Here is a 24411-nt window from a genome sequence, read left to right as displayed (position 1 = left end):
TACTCCGCAAGCGATTATTTCGCATATTATTGGGTTGGCAACTAAGTAATTGCCGATCTGTTCAATGAAATAAAAAATTTCTTTTTACTTGGAATGAAGTTTAATCTGTAATGTATTTTCCATTTTGTTCGATGACCTTTTGCCATCTCTCTGACAACTTGAAAATTCCACGCTCGTAGAAAGTCTGATCGTTTTCGGCCAAAAACTGAGTTAAGTGAGATTTTACAGCGTCATCATCGTTAAAAGTTTTACCACGAACGGAGTTGTCCAGGGATCGAAATAAGTGGTAATCCGATGGCGCGAGATCAGGGCTATGTGGTGGGTGTAACATCAATTCCCAACCAATATCCATCAATTTTTGCCGAGTGGACAAAGACGTGTGCGGTCAATTCTGGTCGCTTTTCCTTGACCGCTGCATTCAATTTGTCCAGTTGCTAACATTCGCGGATAATAAAAAATAACATAATAATAATAATAATAATAATTTTATAATAATAATAATAATAATAATTTTATAATAATAATAATAATAATAATAATAATAATAATAATAATAATAATAATAATAATAATAATAATAATAATAATAATTTTATTATAATAATAATAATTTTATAATATAACATTTACGGATATCATAAAAATGGGAGTGAGAGACATCTATAACTGAAATTGGCAATTACTTAGTTGCCAATCCAATACAAACACGATGCTACCCATTGGAGATGAAATATTTGTTTGTAGAAAATAGAAAAATCTCAAACAATTTTCAACAAGTTATTAATGCTTCTAGAAATTTATACGTACAATTACGGGCTTCGAGCAATTTATTTGTAAAATATTGATCACGATAGTTTCGAACAATTACGCCATGACGAATCGCATCGTGCGTTCAATTCTTTATGTTTCTTGACATGTATCAAATGCCCAATCACCATGGTCGAACCACGTCTGGCTATTCGGCAGACAAATGGAAATTGTTACCGATATTTATTTGCTACCGGTGGTTGATATTTTACATCGTAGTCTCGTCGACGATGTACATATAAATTCAAATTTGTCGTTCGTTCAAAGCAAAACGCGAACGGTATTGTTCATACATATGTATGTAACATTGTTGCTTCGAGACTATTTAATACGATATGTAAATGCAGACCGTAATTTATACAAGCTCATTGTCAGTTATCGCAGAGCCGTATGCAAATGCGAGGTAATCACTCTTTCTTTCGTGGCATGCTTGTTCGAACTGCCATGAATTTATCGAAGACGGCGTCTGATTAACCAACGATTACCATATATTAATTGCTTAGTCGTTTCTTTTTTTTTTTGCAAAGCCGATAAATGCTTTCACTCATTTTTGATCGGGAACAGAGATAAACATTTCTTTCGAAGAATATACCAGCGATGACGTCGACGCGGAAATAGAATTATATTTTACTATTGTTTTCCGTACGGACGAGCCGGCGGTACTATTAACGATACGTGTCCACGGCAACGGACTTCTGTCGCGATATAATTAACTTAATCGAAAGGCTGTACGTGACAGGAAAACCGGCTGGAACTAATACTGTATCAACATAGAAATCTCCCGTCTTTGAACCGGATAGCACGATTATAACAATAACCGTTATTGCCAAGGGGAAGTTTCAATCAGGAATTATCGGGCTTTTGACCGGTCGATACAGTATATAAACGGAATATTTTCAATTTACTTGTGCACACACCAGAGCAGTCACTACTGCGGCTCTCGTTCTGCTACTCGTGAATACGTGCAATTTGTATAGACGCGAACTACCAAAATCCCGCGACACGCGGGGTACAATGATCGCCGTTATATCGAACAGTTTATTCGAAGCGGTAAAACATTAATGATTAGCAGTCTGAACTTTTCTTCTTCGAACGTAGCAGTCTTGCAAGGAGTTTATAAGTTCCTCTGTTATTCTTGGTACATTTTGAGAGATCGCGTTATTTTAACCGCGACGAGCAATTTAGTTAATTGGAAATATCTCAGACTGTGGCAACACGATCGATATATAAATTCTTCAATTTTTAAATACTTAAGGTTTCCCGATATCTTTGGAAACATCTTTATTCTTTATTTAACCTTTTAGGTACGGCTGAATTCTGCGCGAGGCTATTTCTCTGGACGGCAGAGTCTGATACTGTATATACAGGGTGTCCCAAAAATGTCTCGCAATCCGGAAATGGCGGGTTCCTCAGGCCATTTGAAGCAACTTTTTCCTTTACAAAAGTTTTCTCCGAGGCACCGTTAACGAGTTATTAACGAAAAACAGTGACCAATGAGAGGCGAGCTCAACTGGCGCGAGGCGATCGATCCAATCAACGGAACTGGGCTTCGCGCGCTGGTTCGCTGGGCCGCCTCGCGTCAGCCGTGCTCGATTCTTATTGGTCACTGTTTCTCGTTAATAACTCGTTAACGGTGCCTCGCAGAAAATTTTTGTAAAGGAAGAAGTTGCTTCAAATGATCCGAGGAACCCGTCATTTCCAGATTGCGAGACATTTTTGGGACACCCTGTAGACTGTTGTAAATCGATGTGAAGACAAAAGAAGTGTGAAACAATGCATACGAAGACGATTATTTGATTCAAACGATAAGCGAGTGAGCTACTAGAGCAAGCCACTATAGTGGCGCGTCGTGCCTAAAAGGTTAATTGCCATTATTCAACGCCATTCGTTCAAACTTTACTAAATGAAAATCGATAAATAAAGTGACGTCTCCAGTTTCTGATAATGCTACCATCGCCATGATTTTACCTTCTGATCGTTCGAGTAAAACAACAAAAGGTGTTAACAAATCAAATTGTGCTAAAAAATATGTTGTCAACATAAGATATGCGAACTGAGCCAATTTGACTCATTTAAGATTTTCTTGCTGTATATGTAAAACCTAAACATTATTTTTTAAATATACAGGGTGTGGCACAAGTTAGTCGCCACGATTGTTCAGTACCTTCCGACAAAAAAGTCTGACAAAAAAAATGTTTCCTATCAAAGATAATTAGTATTTAACCGACAAGAAATTGATTAAATTTAAAAATAAATTGATTTTCGATAAAAAATCAAGGTCGCCGTTATATTTTTAAATGAAACTAGATAATTTTAGCTTGATAATATTTCAGGCGACGCCGAGACGAATTCAATGACCTGCTATTATACATGATGACCTCCACATGACATTGAAGGAAATATTGTCATGAATCGATTGCCACATATTTAAAATAATTCGGCGATACATAACACCGAGGTCTCGTAAATTTTAACACATAAAACAAAAGAAAAATTCAACGTTATCTGAAAGTTAAAATTACCTAATTTCGTTCAAAAATATAACGTTGAACTTGTTTTTTTATCGAAAATCTTTTTCTTTTTAAATTTAATCGATTGCAATTTCTTGTCGGTTAAATACTAATTAACTTTGATAGGAAATATTTTTTTGTCAGACCATCAGAAGTGACTGGAAAATCGTGGAGACTAATTTGTGCCTCACCCTGTATATGTTGATTTTTAGTTACGAAATTTTTAGTTTTTTAGTTTAATTTAGATTTTTAGTTATTGAAATATACGTAAATATTAATTCCTCCCCACTGCCAACCCCTTCATTTCGCACCGTCGAATGTAGTATTACGAACCAATTTGACTCATAAAAAGATTTAACAGTTAAAATCGCTTTAAACGCATGAAATTTATGTCTTACATAAAGAAAATTCTTGTCAGAATTCTAAAAACGCCTGATGCGTAAACATTCTATTTCAATGTTGTCAATTAATTAATTGGTTGGGTTGTATGTGAGGAGTATGTCAGGGTTCGAAATAGAAATAGATGTTAGAGCCTTTGCACCAAATGCAATAAAAATGTTTGCGGCATAATATATATTTTAAAAACAGAGTTTATATGTAAGAAATGTTTTTAATGAAATCTTTCACTTAAATTGATTTGAAACTACAGTAAATTCTCCCCAACTGACCCTCAGCTCGGAAATAAAAATGGAAAATTTAAGAATTTGAAGTACGATTAATCGAGCTTTGCGGCTCGTTTTTATAGTTACCGATTGTTAAAAAATACATGAACCGCAAAGCTGGACTAATCGTACCACCTCTTTCCAAATTGTTCATTTTTGTTTCTAAGCTGAGCATCGATTAGGGAGAATTGACTGTACCTTTTTTTACAAGAAACTTCAATTTTGTTGGATTTTTTGGTTATAAAAATTAGAGCTAATAAATGACAGGACGCTACAGTGCCTACCTATTATATTATCACAGGTTTCTAAGTTACTCTGTAGCGATAATGTAACGAGATTAATATAATGAGGCTTTTAACGAGCAATTGTTCCTTTTCGTATCACGCCATCATCCTTCACCATGATTCCAAAAGACCTCGATTACTTCGGCATCACGGTACCTCCACCGGGCTACTTTTAATTCTACTTATAGACGGTTTCACTCCCAGTTAATATTAGGCATGCGGCTTATTTATCCGCTACAAATTTATGTCTCGTAGCTACTTCCGATGTTATTTTGTATATTCACGCCTGGTTGCCGATGATTGAACGTTTCTAGTAGAAAGGGAAAGCGTGTAGACCGTACGTAAAAACACAGAAGGCGTTTTTAAACTTCTCAGTCGAACGTTTCTCCTGTATTTCGTAACGTGATCGTGCAGCAGCTCCGTTCTATTCACGACTACCATTTGTAAACATTATTTCATCAATGAAAAATAACTACGTTGGAAACATATTTCATATTAGCCCTGTGCATATAAATCGTGTCGAACCGATGCAAAATGAAGCTGAAAGTTCTAAACTATTCATTAAATCGTTACTTCAATTTGAAACATTCCCCGTATCCTCGGATGCACAGAAAATATTAATAATTTCTACCGAGGAGAAAGTAATTTATAATCTATTTTTTCATAGAAACGTTTGTTTGATAATTATATTATATATATATATAATATAATTATCAAACAAACGTTTACTTTACATATATATATATATGTATAATTATACATATATAATATACAGGGTGTCCCAGGTTTTAATGTTCAAACTTTGTCAGTATATTCTATGGCACAAATTATGAAAAAAATGTTATGTAAACATAGGTCATATAGAGCTTTATTAAGAAGTTATAAGAAAAATTCAGAATAGGGATAGTAATCAACTAAAAAGAAAATAAAAAATAAAAAAAAATCTTCGATCGATGTCAATCATGTATTGTCAATAACGGTTATTAATACATTTCGAAATGTACTAATAAACACAGCTTACATAAACACACGGCATGTGCTGATCTATTCAAGCCAATGCTCGCAGTAACAGCAAGTTGATTACTATTCCTATTCTGGATTTTTGTTATAACTTCTTAATAAAGCTCTATATGACCTATGTTTACATAACATTTTTTTCTTACTTAGTGCCATAGAATACACTAACAAAGTTTGAACATTAAAACCTGGGACACCCTGTATATATAATATTCAAATAATATTGTGGTGACCGAATTTATTCTTTGAACTTATTTCCTGGGAACATGTGACGCTCGGCCAATTTGACCCAGAATTAGTAATAATTCTCGCAACATTATACAAAGTTTGTACAAGGTTAAGACTCGTCGGCAGATCGTCCATCAAAAATTCAGAAATGAAACCAGCCGTTTAAAGGTGTAAGCTTTCATATTAAGCCGACGAATCAATCATTCTCTATCGTTGTGGAATTAGGAAGTCATTAACATCGAGTTGCATTACCAAGCATTCTCGGCCAATGTTCAAGGAACTGACAGCACGTCAGAATGACCATCCACGATAACGCTGATATCTGAATTTTATCGTGATGCCACGCGTCCATGAGGTCTTCGTAAACATGTTGCTACTGGCAGAGAGCGATGCTGCGCGTGTAACTGACCGAACTTCATTTACTAGCTGCGCTTTCCTCAATTTATGTAAACCGAAATCCCATGGAAAACTCTGCCGTACCAGTTTCCACCCTTTCAACGCACGCGATTAGTCGCTCGTCATTAATTCACAAGTCGCTCGATACTCGAGAGACACTTCCCGAACCCAGAACGTACCTGGAAATCTTGTTGTGAAACACGCCTCGGGATTTCAAATTTGCAACCTTGTGCGAGTAACGTTTTGAAATTTGCTAATATACAGGGGCATAAGATATTTGGATAAAGAATTCTCGGGTTGTACTTCATTTATTTACGCGAACATTTAGATTCGCAGCCTTGTCCATGAATCGTATACAGATTTGCCAATATGGCAAATGTATATTAGTATATACATATGAGCCGTTTATTTTGAAAGTGGCATAAATCACTTTTTCAAAAAAATCGAGTTAATGGTAACGCTAATTACAATCGAACGGCATCTTTTCATTTCAAAAAAAATTTGCAATCAATAAGTTGAGAACTATTGAGATTTGTTCGAGAGAAGTTTTGCTAATTAACGGTATAACAAACATGTTTATTTTGAAAGTGGCTTAAGTCGCTGTACTCAGGAAATTAATTGCGGGGCTTAGTGTAAAGGAAATAGAAACGTGTGATAAGTGTGTGTGAAGTATTGTTTTGAATTATTTTCAGTATTTTTAAAAAAGTTGTGATCACTGGACTTATTTTTATAAGTGCGAAAGAATAGTGCAGTTTTGTAAATTATATTATAGTGAAGTGGCGGCTACCTCTCCAGACTCGCCAGCAGATGGCTATAAAATGTTTTATAAACTAACTTTAGATGAAAAAGATGAATTTCTAACTTTGGATTTGTCACCAAAAAGAGGAAGACCTAGGCGTTATTCACAAGTAGAAATGGATCCGTTATACGCTGGATGTCGTCCTGATTTTTCAGCAAAATACAAAGACATGATGGACTTGCTTAATTATATACCCCCAATATACCACAGTTATTTAAAAAATTTGAAACAAAACACGATTTCCGAGGACTTAATCACTCCTATTGATGACGAAAATTCAATTGAACCGATGTATTTTCATATAAATTACTTATACTTATGTTTCAAAATGTACTAATTATTTTTGTATTTTATGAATATTAAAATAAAAAATACTTAAATCAAATCTTTATATTAAATATGTTCATGGTATAAATTATTATTATATATGTAATTTATTCAACAATTTTAGTAAATCACTGCCCTTTCAAAACATCACTGCAGTAAAATACGTCGGACAAAATTAATATGTCAGTCATTTTTCTAAACTATTTATTTTGAAAGTGGCTTAAGTCACTTTACCGTGATGAAAAGTGGTGATTTTTTAATGTTTATACGAAATTATTTATACTGAGGAAAATATCAGTATCCTGAGATAACAAATACAAGTAAATCTTCTCGAAAGTTAGCGTCCATATTTTTAAACGTGCTAAAACGTAAACCCTTAAATATATCGACTTAAAAACAAATGCCACTTTCAAAATAAACGGCTTATGAGCATAGTATATATGTATAGTATATATGTATATTCAAATAATATTACGGTGGTCGAATTTATTCTTTAGACTTATTTCCTGCAAATATGTGACACTCGGTCAATTTGACCAAACTGAGCAGACATGAATGTTTAGATAATCAATTCTCATGTGATAATATTAATCTCTTCAAATATTTTACTTTATTTAGTTAAATAAGGAGAATTTACTGCCTGCTTGAAGATTTCACACAATTTCAATTTTATGCAATTTTAATTTTACGAAATTTCGTCCAAGATCTTTATGGTACAAGCAATAAATCAAGGTAAGATTATCCGAAGCAGTTTTGCAATTATTCAACAGCAGGATAAACAAAATTGTGGACGCGAGTTGAAAAGTGGGTATCTGGTTATTCGCACAAAGATTAAATATTTACTGATCGTGTAACCGTTCGACTACTTAATTACTTTTTCCCGCAGAGATAACTGTATGAAAATCCAAACAATTTAATTGAATATAAACCAGTGTGTTCTATGTATATAGTACTGATTTTTATTTAGTAGTTCTTATTGTTAATCGAAGTTTTCTTTACTTTTTAACAATGAATTTTGCTTTCACTTGAAAAATATTTGTTACTGTCGTAGTCATCTGTTCGTTCGTACAATTAATTCTTAGTTCGAAGAATTCTTAAGGGTCGTGATTAATGAAGACGAGAAATTTCTGGAGAGACTTACGTTGATTGCCTTTTTTCCTGTTCCGTTTTACCGATGAGAAACATAGTTGAAAATGAAACGATTACCTTAGGATTTAATGAGTTCGGTATAACAAACTGTACATTAGAAATTGTTCGAATTTAAAATTTACTCGCGTTATCTCGAAATGTTAGTCGTTTTATCTACACGATGAATATTGTATTAAATATTTGTTAACAGATTTAATTCGTTTATACTCGTAACACAAGTACAATCCCAGACGAGTTATTTTTCTAACCATGTATTATTCACAACTGCATTCGAGTAAAATAAAATTGTGTCGCAACGACCAACGCTAATGGATAAGCAACGCTAATGATAATGAAACTGAATATCTGACATCGTTTAAAGGATTCATAGGAGGATTTCAAGAAGATGAAGTAAGAATGTCGGTGATACGAGATCGTGCCGGAATTTGTCCCCATAAGTAATGTCTGAAACTCGATAAAATTCCCATATACCGAGTATATAGGGTGACCCTGAAAGGTATGTACGAGCGGGCACCGAGTGATCCCTCATAAAAAGAAACATGAAAAAAATATAGAATATGAATATAGGGACTTAGTTTTTTTTCGACAAAATCGAGTTTAAACATTCTCTTTGTACGTACGTACTTACGGCTGAAATACGTTTCATTGAGGGACGTATGTACATATATCGCCTGCAGCCGCAAGAACGTATGTATTATACAAAGCGAATGTTCAAACTCGATTTTCTCGAAACTAAGACACTCTATATACATATATTGTAATAGTACATACGGAGCTGACAACTAAATGCTTTCATGCGATAGTTCTGCAAATATTGTATTACGTAACTTGAAAGAAGAATTTATGATACAACTCCAACGCTGTTTATCTTTGTAGAATTATCTTTCGAAAAGATTATATATAATATAATAATATATATAATAATATATAATAAGATATCATTATTAATTAATAATAATAATAATAATTAATAATTAATATATCATTATCATTATCATTGATTATCATTAACAGGTCATACAAATTCATCATATATAAGAAACTTTGTCTTCTAAATTCATATGAGGCATTCGGTGCAAAAACAACTTAACTCGAGTAAAAATCTGCAATGTATAAGTATATGAAGTTCTGAAATATGCGTTCACGACTTTATGCTACCGAGCACTGTTTATGAGTACTGAATACTGAGTACAAAGATAACTAATGCGACGCATTTAAGTGGCCTCAATAAGTAAGCATTTCATTTGCCTTTCTTTGCTTTCACACCTGAGCCCGATTAAATTGTTTTTGCATCCAGTGTCTCATATGAAGCATCATTAAGCTTTTATAATGTTGTTAATTAAAGTACAATAAACTACAGATAAAAGTACTTGCATTTTTTTGTGGAGATTTTTTATTACAATTGTTAGTTTTACTGCAGTACATCTTCATATAACAGTAAACTACACATCATCATTAAATATTTAAGTCATAAAAACAAGAATAAAAAATGTGTATAAAATATACAAAGATACTGCTATTATATAGTGATGCTTTATTCTTTATGTTTCTATGAAATGTGATGCAGGAGGAAATTTTTTGTATAAAATGACGTTTTGTACTTTTGTAAGTAACTTTACAGAGGCAAGGAAGCCGTCGTATATACAAAGTTTGTTTTTTTATTATATTTGAAATGTAATATTCAGAGGTATAAGTGTCGAGAATAATACTCTATATAATGGCATATACAACGTATTTTGTTTACAGCATTTTCATACACGCAATATGAGCAGCTATAAAGTGAACCCGTTTTTTTCTCAGAAAAAAATCATGATAAAACATTCATACAGTTCATATCACATTGTTCATAGTAGTAATTCATCGATAAAAAAAATTAAGATATCTAACGTTAAAGTTATTCCCTTTTTAAACAATTTTTGTTATAATTACTTATTGTGGACCATTGCTAATCTCCGTTTCATTCTTGGGCGTATAGTACATAGAGTCCAAATAGCATTTTGTAAAATCGCTAATAATACTTCTATCGGGTATAGTTTGCGTCATTCCGTACATAGCGAGCTAGAAAACATTAATTTTATGTTACAATATTCGTAACAATATTTATCAATTATATTTACCTTCCCTTTTACTGGTACATCCGGATTCTGCAAAATAATAGCCAATTCTATTTTAACATCGTTCAAAAATTGATCCGCAACACCGGGTTCAGTGTGTACATAAGTAATACAAATATGTATGCCGCTAGGAAATTGCAGTGTATTTAAACTCCATCCTCTGACGTTCAAAGCTTCAGATAACTTATAAATATCAAAATCGTTTGATCCCAAAGCGATAACTGAGGTAGCCGGTGTTCCGAAGATAAAAATTCCATCCATTGTTCTCAGTCTGTAATCACGTATAAATACATCTACATGCCAATAAATCAGAAAAAAGAGACACTAAGGAATTAAAGCATTTACTTCTGTTCAATGTATTTAGTAGTGTCTATAATTTTTTTAGTTGCTTCTACGTATCCATTATAACCGAAATACATCATGGAGGCCCAGCATGATGCTATAATTCCACCAGCTCTTGAGCCATTTACTGTTGGAGATCCATAAATGCCACCAGGCCAATCAGTTGTTACAGTATATTGATGATGCCTGTACATTTTACTTCTATAAAGGATAAGAGAGGATCCTTTAGGAGCATATCCATACTAGAAATAAAGAAGAATTTTATATTTATGCAAAAATCAACGAAAATTAACGTACAATACAATTATTCTTTAATTTATGTACCTTATGTGTATCAGCTGATATACTGGTAACTCCAGGCAGTTTAAAATCAAATGATGGCACTTGATATCCCGCTTGTGGCATGAAACAAATTAGAAATCCACCAAGACAGGCATCAACATGGACTGGAATATTGTATTTTACACCTAACTTAGAGATTGCTTCAATGTTGTCCATTGTCCCATATGGGAAATTTGGAGTTGAACCTACCAACTATTACATATCCTATATAAAAATCACATTTATCGATTTAATTAAAAAATAATGGAATAAGAAATTTACCATTATTGTATTTCTAGAGATGGCTCTTTCCATGCTTTTCATAGAAACTGTGTAACTATGTGGATTTACAGGTACATAACGAACTTTAATCTTTAAGTACTGAGCTGCTTTGTCGAAAGCAGAATGAGTCGTAACTGGTACTACCATTTCTGGCTTCTTAATACCTTTCACGTCTCTTGCATAGTCTCTATAGGTCTTGCAAGCTAATAAAATGGACTCTGTACCTCCAGTAGTCATCTGGAAAACAAAGCTCATTGTACACAATGATACATCAAGAAGGATCGTATTTCTTCACGCTCATTAAAATTAATAAATATTTACTGTGCCACAAGAGTCTTCATCTCCATGGAATAAATGACAAGCCATTCTAACTACTTCTGCTTCCATCTTGCATATCCCAGGAAAGATATCAGGATGCAAAGGATTTGTATACGATGCAGATGAATAGACATCTCCTATTAATTCTAACAGTTCATGATCAATCCTATAGACAGCTCCAGATACTTTACCATTCTCCCAATCATAATCACCTAAATAGAAGTAGTAGATTAATATTTGTGTATAATATTGACAAAAATAAGTGAATTTTATTCCTCTTACCTAACCGGATACTGTGTTTTACTTTCTCCAATATTTCTGCTGACTTCAAACCACTATCTGGAAGCTTTATAATAAATGGAACATCTTTCATTCTTTGTACAGCTTCTTTTTCGAATGATAAATTTATATTATTTAATTCCTCATTAACTCTGTCTCTGATATAAGGTACATAATTTCTTAAACTGAAGAGTTTCTTCTTTCCCCTTTCTTTGAGGCCTATGAAATAAAATAAAACAGATTTTACGTATTTTAAAAAATACTTAAAATATACAAAATATTGAATAAGCTGCATACTTTCATCTTGAAAAACAAAATTCCACAACCAAATTGATGTAAGAACAGTAGTAGTTGTTATGGTTGCTATCTGCCATGGCTCTTTGCCTTGAAAACTATTATTTACATATTCTTTTAAAACGTTTAAGACAATGCACAACATATTTACCTGGAACAAATAAACACACATGTTAATTAAAAAAGAAAAAAAATTGTCAAACAAAACAGGTGTGTCCACTCCTTTTACGACATTCTTCTTGCAATCTATTTCACCCACTCGCATAAATTCTCTTTTTTAATAACATTCCTCACTTTCTCTTCCACAAACTTCATTTATTTTCTTATCTCTTCATTCAAATAAGACAGTCATCGTAGTTAATATTTCTGGTATCTACGTACTTTTGATTAAGATGAATTTTTAAATCCAAAAATATGTATTAAAACAATATTTAAATTGTTAAATACTCACCTATGTTCATAAAATGTATTCCGTATATTTCGTGAAATGTAACCATGTATCATAAAAGATGTTCGGAGAATCGTAAAACGATGTTGACGGTATAAGTAACGACTGTAGATAGATTACAGTAAGTACTACACACAATGGTTTTCAAAGATAAATTATTCATAGGACTAAATTTACTGTAAGCAAAGCACAGGCCAGGTACTGGTAGCGCCGCTCGTGGCAGAATGCTCAAACTATTAGCCAATTACCGATCTCAAAAAGCAAAACGCCAGATACTAGGGGCGCCGATTGTGACAGAACATTCAAACTGCTAGGTAATCGTCGACTTGTGCGTAAAGTCCTATGAACACAGACTTAGAATTTGTACAAATATTGCATATTATAGGCTTTCCTGACCTCGTTTTGGGGAGCTCTAGAGCCCACTTACCATTTCGAGACGCGCTCAGCGTCATCGATAGTTTACGAAAAAACATATTTCATCTTTACTGCGAGCACTGAATATTATTTGGAGGCAATTTTTATTTTTTCAAACACCTATAATTAATATAATTAAAATCTCCATAACCACATTTATTCATGCGGATTACATTCATTCATTCTCCCGCGCTAATATTCAGGTCAATTAAATACATTTGAAACATTGAGCATTGTTCGCAAATTCGCTGGAAATGTGGTGGAGAATGCTACGAGACAAAAAATATAAGTCGAATATCGCGCCGCGTGTTTCAGATGGAGCGCCGGGCGTACGGATGCACAAAAAGAGTAAGACCACAAGCACGATAAAGTGAGACAAACTACATTGGTGTGGTGTAACTCGTTTCGCATGTGGTTGTGCTAATGTCGTATTATCTTGCTCACTCGCTATTTCCTTTCTTTGTCATTGACTATGAGAGCAGCACTATTCAGCTGTGAATCGACAGCCAATCAGAGCACAGCAATTCGCTGCATTGTTTCAATTCAAGAATCTTGTTGCCTCCGGATATAGTTTTTGAATTGAGAGATTGCTGTACTACATAAATAGGATATAAAGTGTAATTATTTTTATGGACAGTTGAGTAATTATTTCTACTAATTATATAATTAGTGATGATACACATATAACAATAGTTTTATACATTTTTTTGCAAATGGGTATTTACAACGTTAATTTTATAAGCTTTACAGTGTTAACATTGCAAAAATAGCATTGTTTGTCTGTGACATTGCCATCCGATAACTTTCGAGACTTTCCAGCTCGTCCAATCATCGAGGCGAAGTTTGTATCTGAAACTTCAGAAAAGATTACACAACCGATATCACATATCTATAATTATAACAAAATATTATTTTATAAATATCAAAACCTCATTTGCGAAGTAGAGGAATATAATTTTACATCGTCATTCGCATTTGAACCGTTTGCTTCACAGCAGGGCTGAGGAAAAATATATATAATAAATAATAAATCTTTATCTTCCCATACAGAATTTGGCAAGTAAATTTTTTTTGAAATATTAGTTACATATGGATATTTACATAGTTAAATACATATATTTGAAATGCTATTTCGATATGCTATTTCCTACTATTTGAAAAAAAGTTTATTTGCAAAATTATATATTACATGAGAAGATAAAAATATTTATAGTCTATTTACTATTTAAGAAATTTATTTTTCCCTAGCCTTGCTTCACAATCACTAGCTCGATGTCCACCGCGTGGAGGTTGCTGTGACTGGAGACCCGAAAGGGAGTCAAAACGAATTCGTTATAGCTTCGTTACTCACAAGTTTTACTTAATAACTAACGCCTTAATAACAAACCACATGTCAACAAATTATTTTCAACTTAAATTATGTAGAACTATCTTACATTACTCTCATACGTTTAATTACGCGACTTAACGCTTAAAGTATTAAAATTACGCATTCAGCGGTAGATAAGACATCTTCGTACGATGATATTCCTCGATGAAAACCTAAATCTTTCCAAAGCCCAAACGATTATGATTCTCCTACAGTATACCATCATCGATCACAAATACGAATACGAATTTTCGAAAAAGTAAAATTACGTATACATACTATTTCAAGCTGTATCTTTCTAACATGCTCGATATAAAAGCTGAGGTCATACGAAGTGCAACATAAATTACACATATCACCACATCCCAATTACAACAACACAATCAAGTAATAGTTATAAATAAAATTTGTAAAAAGCTAAAAAAACCTACCGAGCATTAAAAATTATGAATGTATGTTGCCCTGCAAGAACAGTAAGATTGAATTTATTTAGACTTTCCACAATTTTTAGTATAATGCGTAATTGAATTAAGAAATTTATTCCATCATTTCCTATGAAATTTTAACCGGCGATGATAGATTTAATGTTAAGCTTGAAATGACATCTAAACAAAAATAAAACAGAAAAGATACATTCGATAAATGGTGGTTCACTCGATATGTATTCCAAACAAACGCACGAGTGAACTATACTTATGCAGCACTATTTTAAGAAATAGACATTGTTGTTTAAGAGCAAACACGAGTAGTGCACTCCTTATCGCGACGCCAATTTATTTCATTCAGAATGGAAAATTTCAGAATGGGAACTTTCATTTTTGTCTGCGCAGCACTAAATGGAAACGCGAGGGACCGTTGAATTTACAGTGGATTATTCTCCCTACATACTTTTATCATTGTAATTCAATTCTAATTTCATCGAACAATATCATTACGATGCTGAACAGAAGAATTACAATTATATTTTGCATGGAGAGAGAAAATTGAAGACAAAGAGGTAAAGAAACGCGAACTTATTTTTCGATACCTATCGCTAACCTATAAGATTTAGAGTTCAATTCCTCAATAGCAACACGAGCAGTACATTGATAATCTCGATGATGTTAATGTGTTCGATTCGAAGTTGAAAACTCTCGTGCACTTTGATCTGTTTCCACGCAACGCTAAAGGGAATTGATGACAATTGTGCGATGATGCAGGCGATCCTTGAAACGGCTATTCGCAGTGCGGCATTTATTTCACAAATCTAACGCAATGCGTTCGAAATTTTCGCGATGCTAAGACAACGCGTAAAAGAATCCTCGCGACGCTATTTTTTAAAGATAACCTAGCGCTCCTGGACAGAGGCGCATTCGAGGCGGGTGGATGGTGCATAGCGCAGGAACGCGATTATTTCGTCGCGACGCTAATAGAAAGAATAATGGGGAGTGATAAATGTTTCACTAATCAAAAAAAGGGATGAAGGTATGGTCCTGGATAGACACCCGGAAGGCTAGAATAGATAAAAAATACGGGTAAAAGACTGATACTGAGGTTACAAGAGAACTTAAGAAAAAGTGTATACGCGTATGTGTGTTATTTTATAAAATAAGAAGAAAAGTTTCGTTTTGTTTTTAGTAGATAAGTTGATTTTTTGTAATCATGAGAAAGGTAAACGGAAAACAGTGTAAACAGAATATGTGTCCTACCACTTTAAATAAAGAGCTTGGAATTGGGATTGGAATTGAATAGAGAAAATTAGTTCATGAACTCGCTACAGTAGATGGCGCCACTCACGCTCAAAAATTACTTTTAAAAATCATTTATGTGTTACATACACAGTTGAAGACAAAAATTAAAAAAATAAATGTTAAAGTATAATGTATGACATTTATTAAGTACAGCATAATAATGTTATATAATAGAATATTAATGGATAATTATTCTAATACATTAATACAATAATTAAGGTTCCTAGCACGCCACCACGGAATATTTGTATTTTTATGTTGGTTGGATTGCGTGTTCGGTGACTAACTTAGCTTGGTTCTGCGAATAACAGAATTGTAATTCTGGTAGTGGCTTCAGTGGATTACGACTTACGAGTTCTAATCCTCTCGGTGGCTGGAGTTGTAGATTTGATATTCAAAGTTATTTAGCATAGACGTAAAATACTTAAAATGAATGTGATATCGTGTTTTTTATTTGTTGCAAGCCTTTGGCAGCTAGCCACTGCAGAATGGAATACAAAAGACTACATGAAACGAGAGCATTCTTTGATCAGACCGTATCAAGGTTTGTAAATTTTGTATCGTTTTACGGAAATTACGTTTTACAACGTAAAACTCAGTGACGTGTAATGTCCTCTAATTTAAATTCAATATATGCAAGTCATGTTTTACAATTACAATTCAAAACTTCTTATAAATGAATAAAAATTTAAGGTTATTTTTATAAATAATAAAAGTTTTTTTACTGTTCTTCTTATGAGTAATGATTCGATTACAACTAAGTTAAAGCAATTTTACCAACTTATTAAATCTTGTAGAAAACATAACGCATTCTTCCACGAATATGTGAAAAATTATGTATTTATGTTTAGGTTCTGGAATGACAATACCTTATTGGGATTTTTCTGGTAGCACAATGGTCACAAATAATTATATTAGATTAACTCCAGATCTCCAAAGTAAACAAGGTGCCATATGGAATTCTGTTGTAAGTTATAAATTCTTTGTCATCATGTTTGTTTAATTAGTCATAGGGCAAGTTTCATAGATTAGGGTGTCATGTTTGTATAATTCAGATTATCAAGGAAGCGAATAACTGGTTTTATAAAGACAAAGGCTAGAATTGTAGTAGGTGATAGCTAATTGTCTTTGTGTCATTATTGTCTAGCCTTGCCATGTAAGGAATTGGGAGTTCCAAATCCACTTCAAAGTTCATGGAAAAGGAAGAGATCTGTTCGGAGATGGTTTTGTCATTTGGTATGCTAAAGATAGGATGCAGTCTGGTCCAGTATTTGGAAATCAGGATTATTTCCAAGGATTGGCTATCATTTTGGACACGTATAGCAATCATAATGGCCCACATAATGTATGTTATATACTATATATATCATATACTTACCATGTAATTCAACTACAATATGATTGAATTACTATCTAATTCAAGGAGAATGTAATTAAAGTACAATATTATTTAATTAACTTGCAATGAACATATAGAATGATAATAGGAATATGTAATGAATGATAATAGTTACATATATTGAATTTGTTGAATATTTTAGCACCAGCATCCATACATTTCTGCCATGGTTAACAATGGTTCCTTGCATTATGATCACGACCGTGATGGAACTCACACTCAACTTGCTGGCTGTGAAGCAAAATTCAGAAACTTAGAACATGATACACACATTGCTATTAGATACGAAAGAGATACATTAACTGGTAAGTCATCATGATCACAGGATATAGTAAAGTTCAGAGCATGAGAAATCTGTTGTTGCAATATTCTAACATGTGGAAACTTAAAAGTACTTGAAAATTTTGTTGATGTTCATTGTTCAAAGTAATTGCAAGGGTGTTCAAACATGTATATATGAGCAACCAGCCGAATTTATGCGCTGTTGTACAAATTAATATTATAGTAAGGTCGTTTCCTGAGGCCTCCAGACTTACAACATGGTGTGCCTCAACTTCAGTGAGCGGGGTACATCTTCAGTCTTTGTGCATTACTTATTCTCTGCATTAGATTTTTAATATCAAGTTTGCATGCTACCTCATAAACATGTGAAAGAAATCATCTAATTTATTTAATGTAGCATGAAATCAATAGTTTTAAGAATAGTTTTAATAACATAGTATGCACATGGTTTTAAACATGTATAAGATATACTCTAAAAGACTTTTTTATTTAGTATCCACGGACTTTGTGAACAAAGCTGCATGGAAGGAATGTTTCTCTGTAAAAGAAATAAAGCTTCCTACTGGCTACTATTTTGGAATTTCGGCGACTACAGGAGATTTATCCGACAATCATGATCTATTATCGATTCGTCTGTTTGAGTTAGATCTACCAGATGACGTAAGCATTATCTCTGTGTATTATGAAAACTTTCTGTGCACGATTGCTATCAATAATATGTATCTACTTTTAGCCAAAAGATCAGGAAGATAGATCCAACATATTGCCTTCGGCCGCGTTTTACGAAGCTCCACGAGGTAATGCAATAAGTAATGGATAATGATTGCTTTAAAATAATGTTCTTACTCGTTAAGAAAACTGTTTCTTGTTGCAGAGCACATAGACGATCCAAAGCAATCTACGTTAAGTAGAATAATGTTTTTCCTGTTAATGCTCATCAGTGCACTTGCGATAATCGCTTGTATCGTGATAGGCATCATGTGGTATCAAAAGCATCAAGAGAATAGTAGGAAACGGTTTTATTAAGTCGCTTGGCGAGAACCGACGAACTATTCCATTTTCAAATTTCTCGTTTATATCGAATGTTCATTCTAATGAGATAAAGTGTCGTTGTAAAGTGTTCATAAGACTGTTCATTTGGATATTAGTGTAAAGAAGAACGACGGTTACTGTATTAGCCATTAGTCCCATTTCCGAAAACGTCATTCTCGAAGGAGATTCGTACAGGAAGTATACATAGCAAAAACCGATTAAACAATAATTAAAATAACGTGTAAATTGTTGCAGCAGTTGTACGGCGTGTCGAATTATGCTATTGCTATTCTGGTCCTAATAATGTTAATACGTGTAGTGCACACAGTTCCTTTGCCAAAGTTTTTGTCCTCTTAGATTGCTGCAGTTAATCCCATAGCTCTAAGTTCAGTACAATGTACATTATTGCATTCTTTAACACTTAGAAACCGAAGCATCGATGATTTTTTATGTAATCAGTTTGAATTAAGGGATATGATAATTTATTCGCAGTGAGTCTGGAACTTGCAAGATTTTTTAATAAGACATCACACACATGGGTAGGGGACCCAGTCAGAGAAACGAGCTCCTTTTTAGGAACAATGGATTTCTATGAGGTCGCACTTGACATGATCGAAAAGACTTTATTGATGTAGATTTTATATTTGTACATAAACAAACAAAACTGTTGGTATGAAATGGTTGCAGAGTGATTTCATACTGCGCAACCCTTTTTTTATACAAAAACCAAGAATAAAGGGAACCAAAATCTCTGAATAAACGATTGTTTTGTTAAAAAGAAAGAAAAGAACATAATGTTATCATCCGTGAAAACAATGTACATCATCTGTTGCCAAATACGAAATAAAAGTATATTAAATTGTATAATAAAAATTAAATTTCTTGGTAAAACATAAACAATTTTATGTAAAAAAAAAATCAGAAGAAAATGTATACGAATAACACATTTCATGTGAAATCGTGAGCCAGTTCATCTCAATGAATCATTCAATCTAACAATGATCATACTTTTTAAAATATATTTTATTATAAATAATAAAATCATTTAATCGAACAGAAAACATCAAGGCACGTCTATATTTGTCTTCTGTGTCGACTATACTCTTTTTTTTATTCTTTTTTTTATTTTTGTCACTATTGTCCTGATATGACATGAAAGTAACTGTCGTCGATAACTCTGGACAGTTTACGAAACCTTCTTTAATTGTTTATGTTTTCATAGTCTAGACATTTGACATCGATTTAACAATAACTTGTAACTCCTACGTAACATACATGTACATATATCTTTCCTATGCTTCAAATACATGTAATATCCATGACATTTACACGAGTAAAGATAGTTCAACAACTAAATTACAATTTTCTCAATAATCCATCGAGTTTAATAGACCTACAAGAATGTTTCAAAGATGCAACGTTAACTTCTAAGAAAATTAATATCAATAATATATAGATACTCGCATCACATTCGTTGTAGACACTGGTTTAAAAATGCAAATCGAATTTTTCAGATGTGGATGATGTCTTCAAAATTTTGTCATTACAAAAACTATGTATAACTGTTGTGTTAAAATAAGATTACCAGAGGTTCCATCCTTTTGAATTTTCCGTATACGGAATAGAAAAATATTAAGCACACCTGTCTCTATAACTGGCAGTAATGCTTACGAAAATATGTCATTCTTAAAATATACATACTTACGTATGCATACAAGTGTACACTCTGTGACATAGACATTTTCTGTGTTCTCGATTGAGTCTTCTAATGCCTGAGGCGTTGGTAACATCAAAATATGCTTGTATTATTCTATACATATATCGGTTAAAAAAGTTTTCTCATTTAATCTATATCAGTTATCTAAACAACAATAACTTCAATTCAACTAGAATAAATTGTATAACAACTTTACTATAAAAAGAAAGAAACTGTAATACACGAAAATCGTTATAGTAAGGAGAATTCGACACATTTGTCTTAATATGTTTGTAGATACACGTTCAAAGATCTCCAGTAAACAATTATAATAATAATAAACGTTGCGATTCGATACGCCCTACGTGTACATCAGATTACACGACCATACAGCGCACGGTTACTTGAACATCACGATGGGGTTAAACAAAAAGTTTAAAACAGTTTTTATACTTAGACAAAGGTCGCTTAAAATCGAACTGAACGTTATGTGATACTTATAGCGTTTGTAAGACTTCAAATCGATAGAGTGACACGCGAGACAACCGATCTCTTCCAATTGAACATGTGGTTCTGCACCACCCAGCAGGGATTCTTCCTCCAAACCATAATTCAGCAGGGTACCAGAGAACCAAATTTTGTCCCCTGGATAAATGTTGAGGCTAAAATTCGTGAACGAATGGTCGGCTATGAGCAGAACCTCCGCGTTGTTTCCCCACATACCGCTTTTCATCTTCACAGAGATTTCAAACTCGTACCGATTCCAAGCAGGAAAATGGCATTTGTTTTTCCGCCTCTGAATGTTTGCAATCTGTCTACAATTCTTTTGTCGCGGCTGGTCAATCAAGTCGCAATTATTTGAATATGGTTCACCGTAGATACAACCGATCGTGTCCCTAATACTGTCGGGTAATTTGTCGAAGACCGTCGCCACGTTATTCTTCAACGTTCTTAATTTAATATTGGTCACATAGCCTTCCCACGAAACCACTATTCCTTCCATATCGGCACACTGGATCTGTACTTGGGCTTTGGATGATAATTCCTCCCAGGCAGGCTGGTGACAGTAATTCTGATACTGTTCCCATGAGAGTGTTGAAATCACCTTGAATCTGTCTGGTTCCTGCTTATATTCCATGATCACCGGCCAGCACAGGAACATACCGGCACCAATGCCCAGAAATAGCTGCAATAATCAAATAGTTAGAGCTTGGAAAATCAAGTACTTTTTGATGAAGACAATATTTACCTGGACAACCGTAATGATCCAGTTAAACCTAGGGGTTCTAGCTCTCCTTAAATACCAAGAGGCGAAAAATGGCATTCCTCCGAGCAAAGCAGTTACTGTTATCCTCATGGCTATATCACTCTCAGATAAATATTTAGCAGCGGCCACTATTGGCAAAATAATGGATGCTAAACCTGCCAATGGTAGGAAAAGGACCATGCCAACCAGCGCAAGAGCACCTCTAATTAATCCATACCAGGTTGCACCTTGAGAACTGAAAATCGCTATCTGCCACCAGCTGAGTGTCACACAATGAGGTATCAAAGTCTGATAAGTGCCCCGCCAGTTGTCCTGAGCGGCCATTTTTGCGAAAACTGCTGGGATCAAGAGATAGAAAACGGCACGAAAATTCAAGCAAAACTCGATACCATTGCCCACAACATAAGAGGCGAATGTAGGTACTCTAATATCCAGGAATCTCCATCCTTGGGCAACTACGATATCAGTTTCGTATGGATATTTAGCTAGAACGTGAACACTAAAACTAAACAGTGCTAAGAAATCTGGAAATTTCGATGAGTCCTTCCACATGAAGTTCAACAGAGTCACCAATGTTAATGCAACCGCTATAATTGTGAACTCTGACTGAGGCGTCCATTGGTGTGCGATAATAGGATAAATCATTAGATTTAGAAGCAACGCGAGAAAGAAGTGAGCGTAAGGTTTCAAATTGTTACAGCAGTGTTGATACTCTGCTTCTTCGGGATTCAGGTTACCCCCTGAGTAACTGAGAAATAAACCTGACCAAACACGAAACTGATTGAATTCACGTTTTCGTTGTAACATTTGGAAAGTGGCTATAACCATCACGATAAAAGACAGATAGTATAGCGCCATCGGTATAAAAAGGATCAGGCTCTCTGTACCAACCAATGAATACAATAAAAGTAACAATAACACATGAACGTTTGATGTGAAGAGAAACTTTCTGATCGACATGCCTCTTTGCCCTAATGTTTCTATCAACCAAATGTAGAGTCGCTTCAAAGATGCAAGAGGATGTATCAAAGGTCTTTGGAGCAGTGGTATGGTGTCCAATGCCATTTGCGACGTGTCTACCATGCAGAGAGCATGCGAAACTATGGGAAGCATCCCCCTAGCATAACTGGCAGCAGCAGAAACTAGAGCTGCTTCTGTAATCTTCTCTCCTTGGCAATTTATCCAATCTGTGAAAAAGCAAGTAATTGAATAGTTTTTAGCGAATATAAAGTATGCTAGTTATGAAATCTTTCCCTACCATGAACATCATTCTCCTTTTCTTCTTCTTTTTTAGGTACAGAGTCTTCTGATGGCTCACTTTTGAAGAAGTTGTCAGTGGAAACATCATTTACATCCTTCTGTGTGTTATTCTGTGGCATGTTATTCAAACGAGAACAACTAGCAGTACTGGTTAAATTTGATGCTAAATCTCTCATTCGTCTTTGCAACTGCTCTGTCGTAATAAAATCTTCTCCGTTCGAAAGACTATAAAATAACCATGACATTAAAAATGTATTTTAGATCATCCATTAAAAAAATTTAATTTCTTCTACCTAGTAAACATTTCTCTTGCTGCTCTCCTGGCCAGTTTCTCATCTTGAGTCATATCTAGACAGTTCTTTACATCATAATAATTGTGTTCGGTAATGCCACGGCCAGATGCTAAGCATTTCCTGAGGATATCTGTTGCTTCCAAATTACCCTGTTCCGAAGCTTTTGTAAGCCAATATACACCCAACTTTGCATTCTCCTCCTTATCAACATCTAGATCTGAACATGTGTAGACACATTTACAAATCTTTCAAGAAAATATACACTTAAATACAGATGAAAATTTTCATTTTACCACATCTTTCTTCTAATAGTTGCTTAGCTAAAACAACTTGGGATTCCGGACAACCGTCTTCGGCGAGTTGCGATCGCAATCTTCTGAGAGATCCTTGTGGTCCATCTGAAATGGTCAATGTTATGAAATCCTTTTCGATCTGTCAGTTGTCGAGCATTCATTTTCATGGAATAGCGTAACAGATGACTGACATTTCGTTCGCAATTAGCATTTGAAAATTCATTTTAAATACCCGTCGTCTGTCGTCGCGATATTATGATTTTGTCGTGACCAACAATAAAGAGAACTGAATGGCAGAAAAATACAAAAGTGAACATTGTTGTTATGTTACCGTGGAGTGTCCATTGTTTTCGACCAGATCTGCTAGACAATGGTACAATTCCAGCCATGATTTCGGAAAATTTGCAAGAACCGTTGAACCGGACCGACACTTATCTTATCAGCCCTGTCGCACAAATTAATCATCCACCATAGAAAACTTCTACCCCAATACAAGTTCAAGATCGCTCAACGGTGCTACCGTTAAAAAATCGCCGTATTCAAGCATGGTTCGTGCAAAGCGCACGCGTAACTATAAACAGGTTAGGTACTTGATGTTTAAGCTTGAGGGGAACCATCAAGGCAAGATGCACCAGATGATTCTAAGAGGAATTTATTGAAAATTTATGATATTGCTTCACACCGTTTCAAAATTTTTATTCGACAGTCTTAATAATAATAATCTTCTAGCAAATGTCGCGTATATGAAAATCAATTTATAATCTAATAATAACAGCGAACGATAATTATAAATAGGGGC

The 24411-nt window shown here is 34.0% G+C and overlaps 3 protein-coding genes across 5 annotated transcripts; 1 reads left to right on the top strand and 2 right to left on the bottom strand.

Annotated features, from left to right (window-relative positions):
• Positions 1 to 9817: 9817 nt before the first annotated feature.
• Sply (Sphingosine-1-phosphate lyase) lies at positions 9818 to 12737 on the bottom strand. Of its 2 annotated transcripts, XM_076527051.1 has the most exons (10): positions 12581 to 12734; positions 12389 to 12509; positions 12133 to 12280; positions 11839 to 12054; positions 11560 to 11768; positions 11239 to 11475; positions 10960 to 11169; positions 10639 to 10877; positions 10297 to 10564; positions 9818 to 10237 (listed from the first exon to the last, which is right to left on the bottom strand). In XM_076527051.1, the coding sequence occupies exons 2-10, from the start codon at positions 12392 to 12394 to the stop codon at positions 10109 to 10111; spliced, it is 1662 nt and encodes a 553-aa protein (XP_076383166.1). In that variant the 5' UTR covers positions 12395 to 12509; positions 12581 to 12734; the 3' UTR covers positions 9818 to 10108. The 2 variants fall into 2 exon arrangements, with proteins under 2 accessions (XP_076383166.1, XP_033342708.2); XM_033486817.2 differs by lacking the exon at positions 12389 to 12509 and having other exon boundaries at positions 12581 to 12737.
• A 3647-nt stretch (positions 12738 to 16384) lies between these two features.
• Positions 16385 to 20159, top strand: LOC117230096 (vesicular integral-membrane protein VIP36). Its single transcript, XM_033487196.2, has 7 exons — positions 16385 to 16634; positions 16942 to 17057; positions 17238 to 17435; positions 17632 to 17794; positions 18265 to 18431; positions 18505 to 18568; positions 18646 to 20159. The coding sequence occupies exons 1-7, from the start codon at positions 16520 to 16522 to the stop codon at positions 18795 to 18797; spliced, it is 975 nt and encodes a 324-aa protein (XP_033343087.1). The 5' UTR covers positions 16385 to 16519; the 3' UTR covers positions 18798 to 20159.
• On the bottom strand, positions 19809 to 24231 carry wfs1 (wolframin ER transmembrane glycoprotein wfs1). Of its 2 annotated transcripts, none has more exons than XM_033487183.2 (6): positions 23944 to 24231; positions 23613 to 23717; positions 23320 to 23530; positions 23025 to 23251; positions 21749 to 22953; positions 19809 to 21685 (listed from the first exon to the last, which is right to left on the bottom strand). In XM_033487183.2, exons 1-6 carry the CDS (start codon positions 23999 to 24001, stop codon positions 20900 to 20902), a joined length of 2592 nt encoding a protein of 863 aa, XP_033343074.2. In that variant the 5' UTR covers positions 24002 to 24231; the 3' UTR covers positions 19809 to 20899. The 2 variants fall into 2 exon arrangements, with proteins under 2 accessions (XP_033343074.2, XP_033343069.2); XM_033487178.2 differs by having other exon boundaries at positions 23320 to 23536; positions 23944 to 24230.
• Positions 24232 to 24411: the final 180 nt, after the last annotated feature.

Source organism: Megalopta genalis, chromosome 17, assembly GCF_051020955.1.
Source record: "Megalopta genalis isolate 19385.01 chromosome 17, iyMegGena1_principal, whole genome shotgun sequence".
In the NCBI taxonomy this organism is placed as follows: Eukaryota; Metazoa; Arthropoda; class Insecta; order Hymenoptera; family Halictidae; genus Megalopta; species Megalopta genalis.
Note: the sequence above shows the minus strand (reverse complement) of the source record. Positions and strands in the feature narration are given on the sequence as shown.